This window comes from Rutidosis leptorrhynchoides, chromosome 2 (assembly GCF_046630445.1).
Source record: "Rutidosis leptorrhynchoides isolate AG116_Rl617_1_P2 chromosome 2, CSIRO_AGI_Rlap_v1, whole genome shotgun sequence".
NCBI lineage: Eukaryota > Viridiplantae > Streptophyta > Magnoliopsida > Asterales > Asteraceae > Rutidosis > Rutidosis leptorrhynchoides.
The window spans coordinates 21,307,448-21,321,692 of NC_092334.1; the positions used below are offsets into that span (position 1 = coordinate 21,307,448).

The following is a 14,245-nucleotide window of genomic DNA, read 5'->3' on the forward strand; positions in this document are numbered from 1 at the left end:
TTTGTCAATCTCCTTCATAGTTATTAAAACAAATTGATAGCATATTGTTATTATAATATTGCGAATGACAGATTGCTACCTATAACGTTTTACAGACAACCGAGCAATAGACTTCAACGTCGATGAATAAAAATTGCTGGGAAAACATCAGTTGAAACCAACTCCATCTTCGCAAACAACTCTTGAACACTCCATGTTATATGTATGTAGATATAGAAAACTGTAACTAACTTTCAACAAATTTTGAACACACTGACGCCAAAAATATGCAGCTGACACAACATTTATAACATTGCCAAAAAAGTTTACACAAACCACCACCACCCCCCCCCCCCCCCCCCCCCCCCCCCCCCACACTAGTTTTTAACCAAATATAACAATACCCTAAGGCCACTTACAATGGTTCACCTCTTTCACAAACATTTTTCTTGTCACATCAGCGTCATATCAGCACAAACACTTTAACATTTCTTTCACATTCACTATCATACACTTCATTTCAAACTTTAATCAATTTTTAAATTATTATTTAAATACAATAAACAAATAAATACATATAACATTTTATTAAATAAAATAAAAACATTACATTATTAAAAATTAAAAACATTACATAATTAAAAAATAAAAGACAATACATAAATAAAAAAACATTACACGATAAATAACGCTAATTGTTTCGAACAATATAATCATCCGGGAGTATCCAAATGTGTTCGATCAAATTGTTGCGAAGGACATGATGCGCTCTTTTATCTCGCATCTCTCGATCCACCCGATCTTGGAGCTCAACTCTCTCCGCCCAAGTACGCCGCGGCATGTTTTCTTGATTTCGGAGATAATCCTCTTCGAGGTCGCATATGTTGCACGCGTTGTCTTCGGTGATCATGTTGTGAAGTATAACACAAGTGTACATGATTCAAAGTATTTTATTGATACTAAAAGGTCTTGCTCTGTGTTTTATTATTGCCCAACGACTTTGAAGAACACCGAAAGCTCGTTTCACGTCTTTTCTCGCGGCTTCTTGAAAACGTTTAAACTTTAATTTTTTTGGCTCAATTGGACATTTAAACGACTTAACAAGTGTTGCCCGATCTCTTTGTAACCGACGTCTTCTAATAATTGTATGAGAATTTTGAGCTTCATCTTCTTCGCCCATTACATCAAACAAATCGAGTAAGTTAAGCGTGTTGTAACCGTCTTGAATTAAATCTTCATCGGAATCGGACTCTGCGCTATCACTATCTGTCAAGCTCTCGCTCTCACTTTGAAAATTTAATAAATCATCCATATCCATTTGAATTTTTTTTTTTTTTGTATTTGTTTGTGAAATATGAATGGAAGGTTTGATATGAGGGTGTGATTTTGTTCGTTTGAAGTTTTAATATATATAGTAGTTGTGTATTAAAAGAAAATACTAAAAAAATAAAAATAGCCGTTTGAAAATTGAAAGAAAATTGAAAACGAAAAAACAAAAAGTCTTGTGGGGCCCACAAAAGAAGCCGTTAGCCTCGTTGCAGCAACCACTGGCGGAGCCAGTGGCGGTTTGCTGGTGATGGTGGTGACACGGTGGCGATGGGTAACGGATGCAGGTAACGAAACACTGCAAGTGGCCTAAAAAGTATTTTTGTAAAATCATAAGTACAAGGCTATCTTGCCACCTATGGTCGACGTTGAGAATTGTCAACCGGACATGATCCAAAATTTCACATCGCGACATCTTTTGATCCATAATTCATATTTAAGCACTATTTTTTTCAAAGTGTATATTTTTAAAGATCCATCTGTTATTTTAAAACTTAAGTTCCAATTATTATTTGAAAATCGATCGAATATTGCGATTTGCGATTTATGTACAGATGTATGATTTTCGAATTGTAATGTAGTTCAACATGATTGAGGGGAATTCATTTAAATTTAGTCAAAAGTGGTGGATAGTACGACGAATCACAAATTAGAATGGTTTATAACAAGTTATGGGTGGTCAAAGTATGTTATAATATCAAATCAATGAAAATAACAAAATTGAAGGACTTCGTGACCGAATTCTAAGTTGGGACAAACACCTTCGACCGTTTGCCAATAGATAGATCTCGGAAAAATAGTAATTTATAAAAGCGATGTCTGAATAAAGATTTGACGTTTAAAACAAAATTGTTCTAATTCATCTGTTTTCGTCTAAGTCACATTTTGTTTGTTTGAATTAACTTTTTTTTCTTTCTAAATTTAGTTAGTCCGATTTAGAGTTTATGGTTTAGGGTTTTGGATTTTTGACACATAAGGTAAATTAATAAGGTTATGTCACATAAACAAAAAAAAAACTTTGTTTTATACTGTATAATGTATAGATAGAGGGATTATAGCCAAAATGCCCATTCCCATGTAGTTTCTTGCGCTGGAGCAAAAAAAAAAAAAAATTTGCCAGATTGCCCTCGCAAGACGCAAGGAGGCTTGCGAGTTGCCCTCGCAAGGCGCAAGTTTGCGTCCTTGCGTCTGGCGAGCTTGCGACCTTATCCCTCTATCTATACATAAACCAAGGTTTAATGATAGTATACATAAACCAAAATATATATTATTATTACACATAACATAGATAAACTTCTAGAATTTATTACAACGAGAAGATATGACATAAAAAACATACAATAGGAAAATAAACCGAAACTTGGAGATTGGTTTACTAATTATCGCTCCCTAGTTTGCACGTTGCATAAAACTGAGACTGATAAGCATGAAACGCTTCTTTGTCAGTGAGTTTCTCCTTACCCTTTTTCGACTTTGAAGTTGAGGCCGATGTTTTTACTACCCTTTTCGTGGTTGGTTCACCAGTTAGATCAACTGAAGATTTGCACGTATCCCTACCATGACCTGGTTCTTTGCAACGAGTACATGTTCTTACTGTTTTTTCAGTGTCTTCACCCGTTGACGGATGATGTTTTGTTGATTTTGGGCGTCCGGGAGCTCTTTTCGGCTTAATGGGAGGGTTTACAATTGGTAGGACGTTGGGCCCCGGATCCGACCATTCAGACCGATGGGGCAAAGGAAGGATGTGTTCCATATACGTACTTATATAAGTTTCTGTCGTGAACCAATGAGATACAAATTGAGTAACATCAGCTACTCCAAACAGTCGTGCTACTGTAATAACATGTCCGCAAGGTATGCCTGATCCCTGCCACTGCCCACATGAACAAACTTTATCTGCTAGATTAACGAGGCCATTTTTTCGTCCATCGCGCACTTCTACTAGATTGTTTGTCGATGGAATTGCTTGCCATCTTCTTGACTTTTTCGTCCTCTTGGCTAGTTTATGTTCAGCATATGGAGTAACAGTTGAAGTAAGACTAACCGATTGGTTGCGATGTTTGAAATACCAAACTTGTACCGAAGCGCGAAAAAATTCCAATAAAATGCAAACAGGTAGTTTTCGAGCATGTACGAATAGTGCATTAACAGACTCTACACTGTTGCTAGTAAGGTATGAATACCTAACATGTTCCGCTCTACTTCTAGACCATTTGTGGAACCCGACATCACTTAAAATTTTGTAAGACGCTTTCAATCTTCTTCGAAATACATCAAGATGATCCTCAAAATCCGACGCACGATAAGCTTTGACCATTTTCCAATAATGCCATTCAAAATATTTGAATTTGTTCGATTTACTTTTAATGCTTGCAAACAAATGACGAGCGCAGAAACAGTGAAACGCTTCGGGGAACACGGTTGAAACACCATGTGCTATTGGCAAACCTCGATCCGAAATAAAAGTAAGCTCTGACATACGATCACCCATTCCCCAAGTCATCAAATGGTCTCGTAGGTTGCCCAAAAACCAATCCAAAGACTCGTTTGTCTCACCGCCAGCAATTCCATAAGCCAATGGCAAAATTCCATTATTGCCATCCATCGCAACAGCAACTAAATTTGTACCCAAATATCCTGCCTTCAAATGCGCTCCATCGACGATGATTATCGGGCGACAATGTTGAACAAATGATTGAATCTACAGGAATGAACAATGTTAAAACAAATATGTTTTTAATTTTTTAATCGATACGCAAGGAACGCAAAATTTAAAATATACATATTAAATGGTAATAGTGATACTTACAACTACGCCAAGGGAATAATAACACATCAGAAATCTATTTTCTTTGTCTGTGATCAAATTCGTTACGCTTCCGGGGTTGTGAATCTTAATGTTATGTAGGTAAATTGGAAGCATTTGGTACGACTCTTCACTACTCCCACGAAGCATCTGTAATGTATGATATTTGGCCCTCCATGCTTGATTGTAAGATATGCTGACATCAAATCGGCTGCCTATATCCGCACGTATATCGTTTGCTTTATATTCCCGGTTTGCAGATTTGAATGAATCCACAAGCATACTACCCAACACCTTTTTGGTTGCATGTTTATTATTTCCCATAATTAGTGTGCGTGAGCATGTGTGTACGTCATGCAGTTTCTTTACCATAAAGTTTTCAGTGAATCGTATTCTGTAAGCACTACATTTCCACTCACAGTTTGGCAACACATATTTAGCGGTGTATCGAGATTTGTCTGACTTTACAGGCTTTATTTGGAAGTTTCTTCAAGACATTTTGTAAATAGGGTGTTTATAAACTCTTCTTTGTTCAAGAAAGTTTGACGGACTTTAATTAAATCTGACACCCTATACGTGGTTGGTATTTCAGTCGTCTGTTCGCGCTCTTCCTCATGCTGACTCAAAAGAGTTGGCATATTCCAGAACGGATCTTGCTTTTCTTCTTCATATTGGAATTCTGCATCTCCGTCTTTTCCTCCATCTGAATCACTATCTTCGACAAGAGGTACCTCAAACGGGTGGTCTAATTCTTTAATTTTACATACGTTTTCAAGACCATAGTTATGCAAATCAAACTCTTCTGTGTTAGGAAGTGGCAATTCAGGTTCTTCCGCTTCCAAATTGTTGCTTGCAAGGTTTTCTTCGGTATCATTTTGTAGTAATAATTGTTGTGGTTGGTGTTTTGGTGGTTTTGGTGGTTTTGGTGGTTTTGGTGTGGGTGTTTCTTGGTTTTGTTGTAGTAGTGGCTGGTTTGTCGAGAATTTTGTTTCTGAAATCCGTTGTGGCTGATGCATTATTACTCTATCGACAATATAAATATCAATAGGAGCATTTACAATTGCATATTGTAAAAACTCTAGAAAGTCTTCATCATCATCAGTAATATCAAAAACTTGATTATTAAAAACGTATCTCATTGAAACAGCTGCATTCGGTGGGAATTGAATCTTTTTAAGAACATTTTTTTAACAATATTCTCCGATTCATTGGTTTTACGGGCGCAATTGGGAGTCTTAACCGAATTCTAAAACAATCTCGTGGCATATATATGGGTATGTTGTTAATGTACTCAAAAGAACCCCCACAACATATATTAACAACAAATTTATCATCATTAACACAATTCATAATGACAAAAATTAGTGAAAAAGTGGTTAAAATAGTACCTTAACGTGGGTATAAGCTCTGCATTGAAAAATTTTGAAATATTTATGAGACTGTGATTTCAAAGTCTCGGGGTCAATCTATATATAGGGACATAATATTATCCGTAAAAATCTAGGATATCTGACGAAATCTTATCCACAAAATCGTATTTCTGATCAGATAAGGTCGCAAGCTCGCAAGACGCAAGGACGCAAACTTGCGCCTTGCGTGGGCAACTCGCATGCCTCCTTGCTTCTTGCGAGGGCAATCTGGCAATTTTTTATTTTTTTTGAGCTCCAGCGCAAGAAACTACATGGGAATGGGCATTTTGGCTATAATCCCATAGATAGATAGATATATAGACATATATATAGGAAAGTATATGCTGAGTCACTCAGATACAGTCAACAGTTGGCTACCCTGCTTTAAATTTTAAAATCAAGTTTAATTTTAAAATTAAATGTCTAGAAATATACTTCCTCCGTCACAAAAAAACTGTCCACCTTTTTATTTTCGTTTGTTCCAAAATTATTGTCTAGTTCTCTAAATAACCTGTTAAATATCATTAAAGTTCCAATTATGTCCCTTTTAATTTTAAAAATTCAACTTTAAATAAATCAATTAATTTATTAGTTACTCTTTATAACTACATTAAATGAAAGGCAAATTAGACAATTAATTACTACATCTTAAATTCAACAAAAAGTCAAACTGGAGTATTTGATTTAATGATTTATGACGTGATAATTTGTGTAAATTCCACTTTGTAACTACATAAATAACTGATAAACCAAGACAGAATCACAAGCAACATTAAATCTTCATTAGTTTTTACAAGCAATACAAGTAAATAACCAGAAAGAATCAACCAGCAAATGTAAGGTACAATTTCTCAAAACAATACAAACATAAACCAACAAAGTCTTCAAACTCAAATCTTCCATAAACAATTTCCCTATGCTTGCTGCCAAAGATAGGTAAATATGTTGAGCGGAAAAGATCTACCATGAGGGGGAATTGTAGAGCAACAAAGAAACCAATCGGGATGAAAGCCAAGACACATATTGGAGCAAGCATCCATGTTTTTTGATGACAAAAGACGAGAAACAACGTTGCGCTAAAGGCCACCATCATGGTAATCGTTGAGAGAAGTAAGGCGACAAGTCCAATAAGCATTCGGCTTGGCAAACTCACTAGAAAGTCATTCTCGGCAAAACGTGCAGTTAAGATGGATAGAAAAACTAATAATGCGGTACTTGAAGCAAATAGTGAGACTGCATCTGATACAGCAAATATAATGAAGGCAACGTTATTGGTAAACATAGGAATGCCCGTTTCTTGACGGTTTCCACCTGGTACGGTTATTGCTGCCGCAAACATGATTGTTGCGATCAATGCAGCAGTGATGCTGCATGATTCGGAGGTGGTCTTCATCCAGTTTTCTCCTTCCTTGAGTAAGTTCTCATGTTCCCTTGCGAACAACATATCGGGTGTCTCCTTGAAAATGTTCTCTCGAGTAGTGTATGTAGGGAAGATGTGTTTCTTCACTTCCTGTGGAATTAATCGAACTTATTAATCATAGAATAATAATAATAATAATAAAGAAAGATAATTCTAACTATAAGACTATTAATATTAATAAATTGTTCAGTAATTACCTCACGCCACTGAAGCTCATGTTGTAGTTGTAAAGCTGCACCTCTTCTACGATTGAGTTGACGTGATGGCGCCAACCTTCCAGCTAAGTGTAAGATATTGTTTTTAAAAGAATCTTCAACAGTTCTATAAAGATTCTTACGCTCACCAAAGTCATATATAAGGTTGTAGACTTTTTCAGAGCGGTGTATTATTGCCAACTGAATGATGTCATATCCACTTTTATCTGTACTCTGAATTGCTTTACGGGATCTATATAAAATCTGAACAACAACTTTAAAAGCATTTTGAGATGCAGCCTCAAGAAGTGGGCGGGTATAATATGGGTGATGAGTACCAGAGGAGAACTTCAACTTGTCTATTTCATTACATACCGATTCTAGAACCTTTGTTGCTTCATTCCATTCCTTCTTTTTGTTCTCGATATGTTCGGTAGGTCGACCTGTAAAATCAAGAAATAATTAGTTAAAAATTCCAAATATTTATTCCAGAAATTAAAACTGAAAATTTTAATTTGCAATAAGTGAATTTAAGCTGTATATCCTTACCTAGCATGTTTATGCCCTTCCACAATATGTAATAAAGCAGATGGAATAAGAGGCCAACCATAATAATGCAGAGGGGTATCAATAGAAAGATGGATAGAAGCCACATTGGAACTGCATAAGCACACAAAAAAAAAAAAAAAAAAAAAAAAGTTATACAAATACTACGCTGCACTTTTGAGTGTAAATGTAACATTGATTACTGTGTTGTACACAAATACCTGCTAGTAACAGCCTAACAACGAGGGTTTTAGACCAAGTATTATTAGACCGGTCGTCTTGAAAGATATATTGATATATTGATACCGGAAGGAAACACATATTCATGAGATAATATTTAATCACATCAACCGCCCTTTCTTTCATATCGTCTAAATTATAAGCTAAAATAGAATAAAGCACAATTAATCACTATTATAAACATAAAAGAGCTAAAGCCATTTGTAAGTAATACATTAGAAACTTACATGGATAGGTGAGTGTTTGCCAATAGTCTAATCCAGTCGGAAAGGTTCTAGCTATAGCCATGAGTACCTCATCACTTTTTGAAGCAAATTTAGGAAATCTTTTTATTAAATCTGATGCAATATCTGCAAAGTGGAAACATTAGCTATTATTATTATATGTAAATAAATATACAATTAGATTTTTGTGTGCCTTGTTTATGTGATACGTATATGGTTTACTTACTGTACTGCTTTGCAGAAATAGCATTAACAAGAAGTTTGACTCCAATTTCATCACCTAGATGAACGTCTGAAGATTGCTCGTTACATTTAGCACCAACATCATCAAGGGCTTTCAACAAATATCCAATGGTATCAAGATGCATATTCTCATAAGCTTTATGCAATGGCTCTTCCCCTTTAAGGTCCTTCATTTGTAACAAGGCTTTGTTTTTTTTAACCAACAGATCCATTGCATGTGTATTGCCAACGATTGCAGCTATGTGCAGGGCTGTGCTTCCGTCTGAATCTCTCTTTTCAAGTACTTGTTCAGCATTTAAATAAGACAATAAATTTTTCACGAAATCATGATGATCTATTCCGACAGCTAAATGGAGTACCGTGCTACCGTCACTGCTAAGAACCGCACTAGCTAAATTTTTATCTTCTTTCAATAACGATTCAACTCTTGCCCAATCTCCGATTGAAGTAGCATAACGCAATGATGCTATCGTAAAGGTTTCTTCAACATTTTCAGCACCTTCACCTTCTGTTTTGTTCTCTGTTGAAACTATACTTTCAGGAATTATTGAGTCAGTTACTATTTCGAGCGTGTCTTCCCCTTTTTTGTGACTTTCTTCTATAACCGCATCTATGTGCTCTGTTCTATATTTTGCCTCCGATTTGGTTGCAGCTAAAACATCATACATTTTCAAAATTGTCATACACAGAAAGTAATGATAATTGACCCACCAAATAGGCACATGATATATATATATATATATATATATATATATATATATATATATATATATATATATATATATATATATATATATATATATAGGGGCAGGATCAATGGGGAAGTAACCAATCAGGGGGAAGCGGGGGGAAGCAAATTTTTTTTTTTCTTCGTTTTTTTTGAATATTTTTTTTCCGGCATCAAGATCACACGAAAATATGAACATTTAGAAGAGACACTTCGTGATGAATGTTATTATTTAGGCGGGAAAACGATCGACAAAAATAACATTCAAGATAATATTGTTCGTGAAGAATACGAACGTTTTTTTTTCTTCATGTTTTGTGAAGTAAAATTTAGCCCGATTTAGAGTTTAGGGTTTAGGGTTTATGGAATAACCCAAAACATTAGGGTTTAGGGTTTGGTGTTTTGGGTTATTCCATAAACCCTAAACCCTAAACCCTAAACTCTAAACCGTTCGTGTTAAAAACTCAATCTAAATCCTAAATCTAAACCCTAAATCTAAACCCTAAACCCTAAATTTCTAAACCGTAATATATAAACCCTAATATCTAAACCCTAATATCTAAACCCCAATAGCTAAAACCTCAAAATACGCTCGAAAAACACGATAATTGTTATATATTACTTCTTCGAGCGTTTTCCCGCCAAAATAAAAACATTTATCACAAAGTGTCTCTACTAAATGTTCATATTTTCATCTCATCTATAATGTTCATGAACAAAGTTTTTTCAAAAAACGAAAAAAAAAGTTTTTGCTTCCCCCCGAATGGTTACTTCCCTCTTGATCCTATCACTATATATATATATATATATATATATATATATATATATATATATATATATATATATATATATATATATATATATATATATAGGGGCAGGATCAATAGGGAAGTAACCAATCGGGGGGAAGCGGGGGGAAGCAAAATTTATTTTTATTTTTTTCGTTTTTTTTGAAAATTTTTTTTTCCGGCATCAAGATCACACGAAAATATGAACATTTAGAAGAGACACTTCGTGATGAATGTTATTATTTAGGCGGGAAAACGATCGACAAAAACAACATTCAAGATAATATTGTTCGTGAAGAATATGAACGTTTTTTTTCCATGTTTTGTGAAGTAAAATTTAGCCCGATTTAGAGTTTAGGATTTAGGGTTTAGGGTTTGGTGTTTTGGGTTTATTTTCATAAACCCAAAACACCAAACCCCAAACCCTAAACCCTAAACCCTAAACCCTAAACTCTAAACTCTAAACCGTTCGTGTTAAAAACTCAATCTAAACCCTAAATCTAAACCCTAAATTTCTAAACCCTAATATCTAAACCCTATAAACCCTAATATCTAAACCCTAATATCTAAACCCCAATAGCTAAAACCTCAAAATACGCTCGAAAAACACGATAATTGTTATATATTACTTCTTCGAGCGTTTCCCGCCAAAATAAAAACATTTATCACAAAGTGTCTCTACTAAATGTTCATATTTTCATCTCATCTATAATGTTCGTGAACAAAGTTTTTTCAAAAAACGAAAAAAAAAATAGTTTTTGCTTCCCCCCGCTTCCCCCGAATGGTTACTTCCCTCTTGATCCTACCACTATATATATATATATATATATACAACAAAACCCAATACCACATGAGTAGTGTATGGGGGAGGTGAGATGTAGACAATCCTTCCCCTATCCAAGAATAAAAACAAGTCATTTCTCCACCCAGAGTGAAAACACTGTCAAAAGTAGAGAATGTCATCCCTCTCTCTATTCGACGGATAAAGAGATTGCTTCCGTGTGGACCTCCGGCCAATAGGTAGGATTTTTTTTTTTTAAAAAATTAAAATAAAATTGAGACGCCATGAAAATGGTTATATCAAATTTCCATGAGTTTTAAATCCTGCCTGAATATATATATATATATATATATATATATATATATATATATATATATATATATATATATATATATATATATGGGTTTAATCAAGAGGGACACACTTTTTTGGGGGAAATAATTTTTTTTTGTTTTTATGCAAAAAAAAATTTCAAACATTAAGATCACATGAAAATATGAACATTTAAAAAACACACTTTGTGATAAATGTTTTATTTTGGCGGGAAAACGCTCGAAGAAATAAAATAATAACATGCATTATATGTAATGTTTTAATTAAAGTTTTTTTTTCATCTTATGTGATGTTTTTTCTTTCAAAATTTAGGCAGATTTAGAGTTTAGGGTTTAATGTTTTGGGTTTAAGGTTTAATGTTTTGGGTTTAGTCCCTAAACATAAAACCCTAAACTCTAAACCGTTCGTGTTAGAAATTCAATCTAAACCCTAAACCCTAATTTTTAAACCCTAAACCCTAATTTCTAAACCCTTAAAAAATATTAGTTAAAACATTACATATGATGCATGCTATCATTTATTTCTTCGAGCGTTTTCCCGCCAAATAATAACATTTATCAGAAAGTGTCTTTTTTAAATATTCATATTTTAATGTGATCTTAATGTTTGAAAAAAAAAAAATTTCATAATGTTGCATAGACAAAGACATACCTTGTTGATGTGTTGTAGTTGTATCGTAAAACAATTTCAATTTATCCCAAACATCTTTGGCTGAACTGAGATCAACAACAGCACCAAGTACATTCTCGCTAGTCGAACCCAAAATCCATCCTTTAAGAAGACTGTCGTATTGGTCCTTCATCTCCTGGCTTGAAGTGTTCGGACCGACAAACTTATCATCCACAATTCCAGCCATTTTGTATGTCTGCATGAGACAGTACATTTGTGTCTTCCAAAGATGGTAATTTTGCTCGCTCGAAAGCTTAACAGAAATGAAGTTTGATACATTGGCGTTTGATGCATACAAGTACTTAAGGTCTTCTATTCGTGCTGAAGCATCAAGAGAGTCTGCTGATCCTGCCATTAAGTGTCGTATGTCTTATTTTATGATGTGAAAATTTGTATGGGTTCCACTTAGTAGCTTACTAGCTTATATAGATAACTGAACAAATTTATAAACTCATAAACAACCTACAGATTCTCTAACACAAGAATCTATTAACAAGACATATTCACAAGCAACATAAAATTCCAGTAATTACAAGCAAGAACATATACTTGACTTGTACAAAAAATCAAGAACAAACAGAATAATTCAGCTATAATAGAATAAAGCACAATTAATCACTTTTATAAAAGAGTTAAAAGGAATTTCTAATACATTAGAAACTTACATGGATCGATAACAAAGTAATAACATTTTGAATATTTTTATGTAGGAGCAGTTAGTAATTAATTACCGAGATTCCGGTAAATACTTGACCCACCTTCAAAGTAAATGGATTCTGCATCCCACAATTTATCATCAAGCTATACATCTGAAACCCTATATTTTCAATTCTACATAAAATCCAACATAACAAACACGTTTAATACAAATTCACACAAATGTAACTACAAAATCAAAAATTAAGTATCTACATAAAATCCAACATAACAAACACAGCATATTTGTTAAGCTAAATCCAAAAATAAAATCGACAATGAGTGAATCGACTCTGTAAATTTGTACCCAATATATTTGTGCCCTTTAAGCGTATAAAAATAACAAAAAAAACTATCAACATGAGGAGGAATATCAATATAAAGATGGAGACAAGCCACATTGGAACTGCAAATTACACAAAAAACAAACTTATTTGAAAACTACACTGCACTTTTGAGTGTAAATGTAGCATTGGATATTAAGTTTTGTACAGTTACCTGTTAGCAACAGCCGAAATAAGAGGACTTCAAACCAAGAATGAAAAAAAAAATGGTTCTCTTTGTTTAGATATATAACATATATCAACACCAGAAGGTAAAACAACATTATGAGATAGAATTTCATGACATCAACGGTCAATTTAAATCACACACACTTGCTTGAGTGGTCATCGAGTTGCCCAATGAAGCACACCACCCGCGTTTAATTCCTGGCTATACCAAATTGTTCAAAAGGGAGTGTGACTAGAGGGTGCAAATGCGCAATTCACCCGGTACCAGGTCTCGCGCTCGGGAGGCTTGATTACCCGAGGTTTCACCTTCTATGGGGGAGCCAATGTGTTCGTTGATACAAGAGTTTCTTCGCTTACCCAAAAAAAGGTCAATTTAGAAATGTCGTACAAATTAGCTACTGTATTAGCTTTAGCTCTAAATCTCTAATAGAATAAAGCACACTTATTATTTTATTTATTTATCATTAATTAATCACTCTTATTAAAATAATAAATAAAGAGCTAAAGGCATTTCTCATACATTAATTACTCGAGCCACTTCCGATGCCAAATCCGGTAAATACTTGACCCACCTTCAAAGTAAATGGATCTTGCATCACACAATTTAAAACCCTATATTTTTATATCTACATAAAATCCAACACAACAAACACGTTTCATACAAAACCACACAAATGTATATACAAAATCAAAAAAAAAATATAAGTACCTATGAGTAACTTAATTACAAGTTTTTTAGCAGGATGCGGAGGTAATGCTGTTTACGAGACATATTGGCCGTGAAATCACCGCCGGACGAGGAGGCACGTGGACTTCCGGCGTCTGGGACGTGGGAGTCGGCGTGATCATCATCACGCTCAACGACTGCGTGGGACATATCAATTAGATGGGCCTGCTACACTAAGGCAGAGTTATATTTTAAAGAGAAAAAAAGTAATTGGAAGGAAAGTAAAAGATTATGTGTTCTGAGTTTTTTTTCTAGAAAGAAATGAAAGGAAAGGAAGTGATAGTTTAGTATATTTTTCATTCAAACTGAGTCCTTTCAAATTGAAAAGATTCCTTTTTCTTCCCTTTCATCCACTTTTTTTTCATTTCTTTTCTTTTATAAAAAACTCTGAAACAAATCCTAATGTTTAAATCGGTTGGACCCTAAAATTTATTTGTTGGGCTTAATAAAGGTTTAAAGTTAGCATCCTTTATGAACTAAAAAAATGCAAATATTTAACCAAATATGACAATACCCTAAAAAAACATTTTTGTAAAATCGTAAGTACAAGGTTATCTTGCCACGTATGGTCGACATTGAGAATTGTCAACCGGACGGCGATATCTTTTAATTCGTAATTCATATT

The 14,245-nt window shown here is 34.2% G+C and overlaps 1 protein-coding gene across 4 annotated transcripts; it reads right to left on the minus strand.

Moving 5' to 3' along the window:
* Nucleotides 1-6,291: 6,291 nt before the first annotated feature.
* Nucleotides 6,292-13,848, minus strand: LOC139890618 (uncharacterized). 4 transcript variants are annotated; one of them, XM_071873516.1, is made up of 9 exons: nucleotides 13,622-13,848; nucleotides 12,444-12,516; nucleotides 11,668-12,033; nucleotides 8,371-9,039; nucleotides 8,148-8,270; nucleotides 7,902-8,063; nucleotides 7,684-7,794; nucleotides 7,138-7,577; nucleotides 6,292-7,030 (listed from the first exon to the last, which is right to left on the minus strand). In XM_071873516.1, exons 3-9 carry the CDS (start codon nucleotides 11,897-11,899, stop codon nucleotides 6,344-6,346), a joined length of 2,424 nt encoding a protein of 807 aa, XP_071729617.1. In that variant the 5' UTR covers nucleotides 11,900-12,033; nucleotides 12,444-12,516; nucleotides 13,622-13,848; the 3' UTR covers nucleotides 6,292-6,343. The 4 variants fall into 4 exon arrangements, with proteins under 4 accessions (XP_071729617.1, XP_071729616.1, XP_071729618.1 ...); XM_071873515.1 differs by lacking the exon at nucleotides 12,444-12,516 and having other exon boundaries at nucleotides 13,603-13,848; XM_071873517.1 differs by lacking the exons at nucleotides 12,444-12,516; nucleotides 13,622-13,848 and adding an exon at nucleotides 13,414-13,508.
* Between the last annotated feature and the right edge of the window lie 397 nt (nucleotides 13,849-14,245).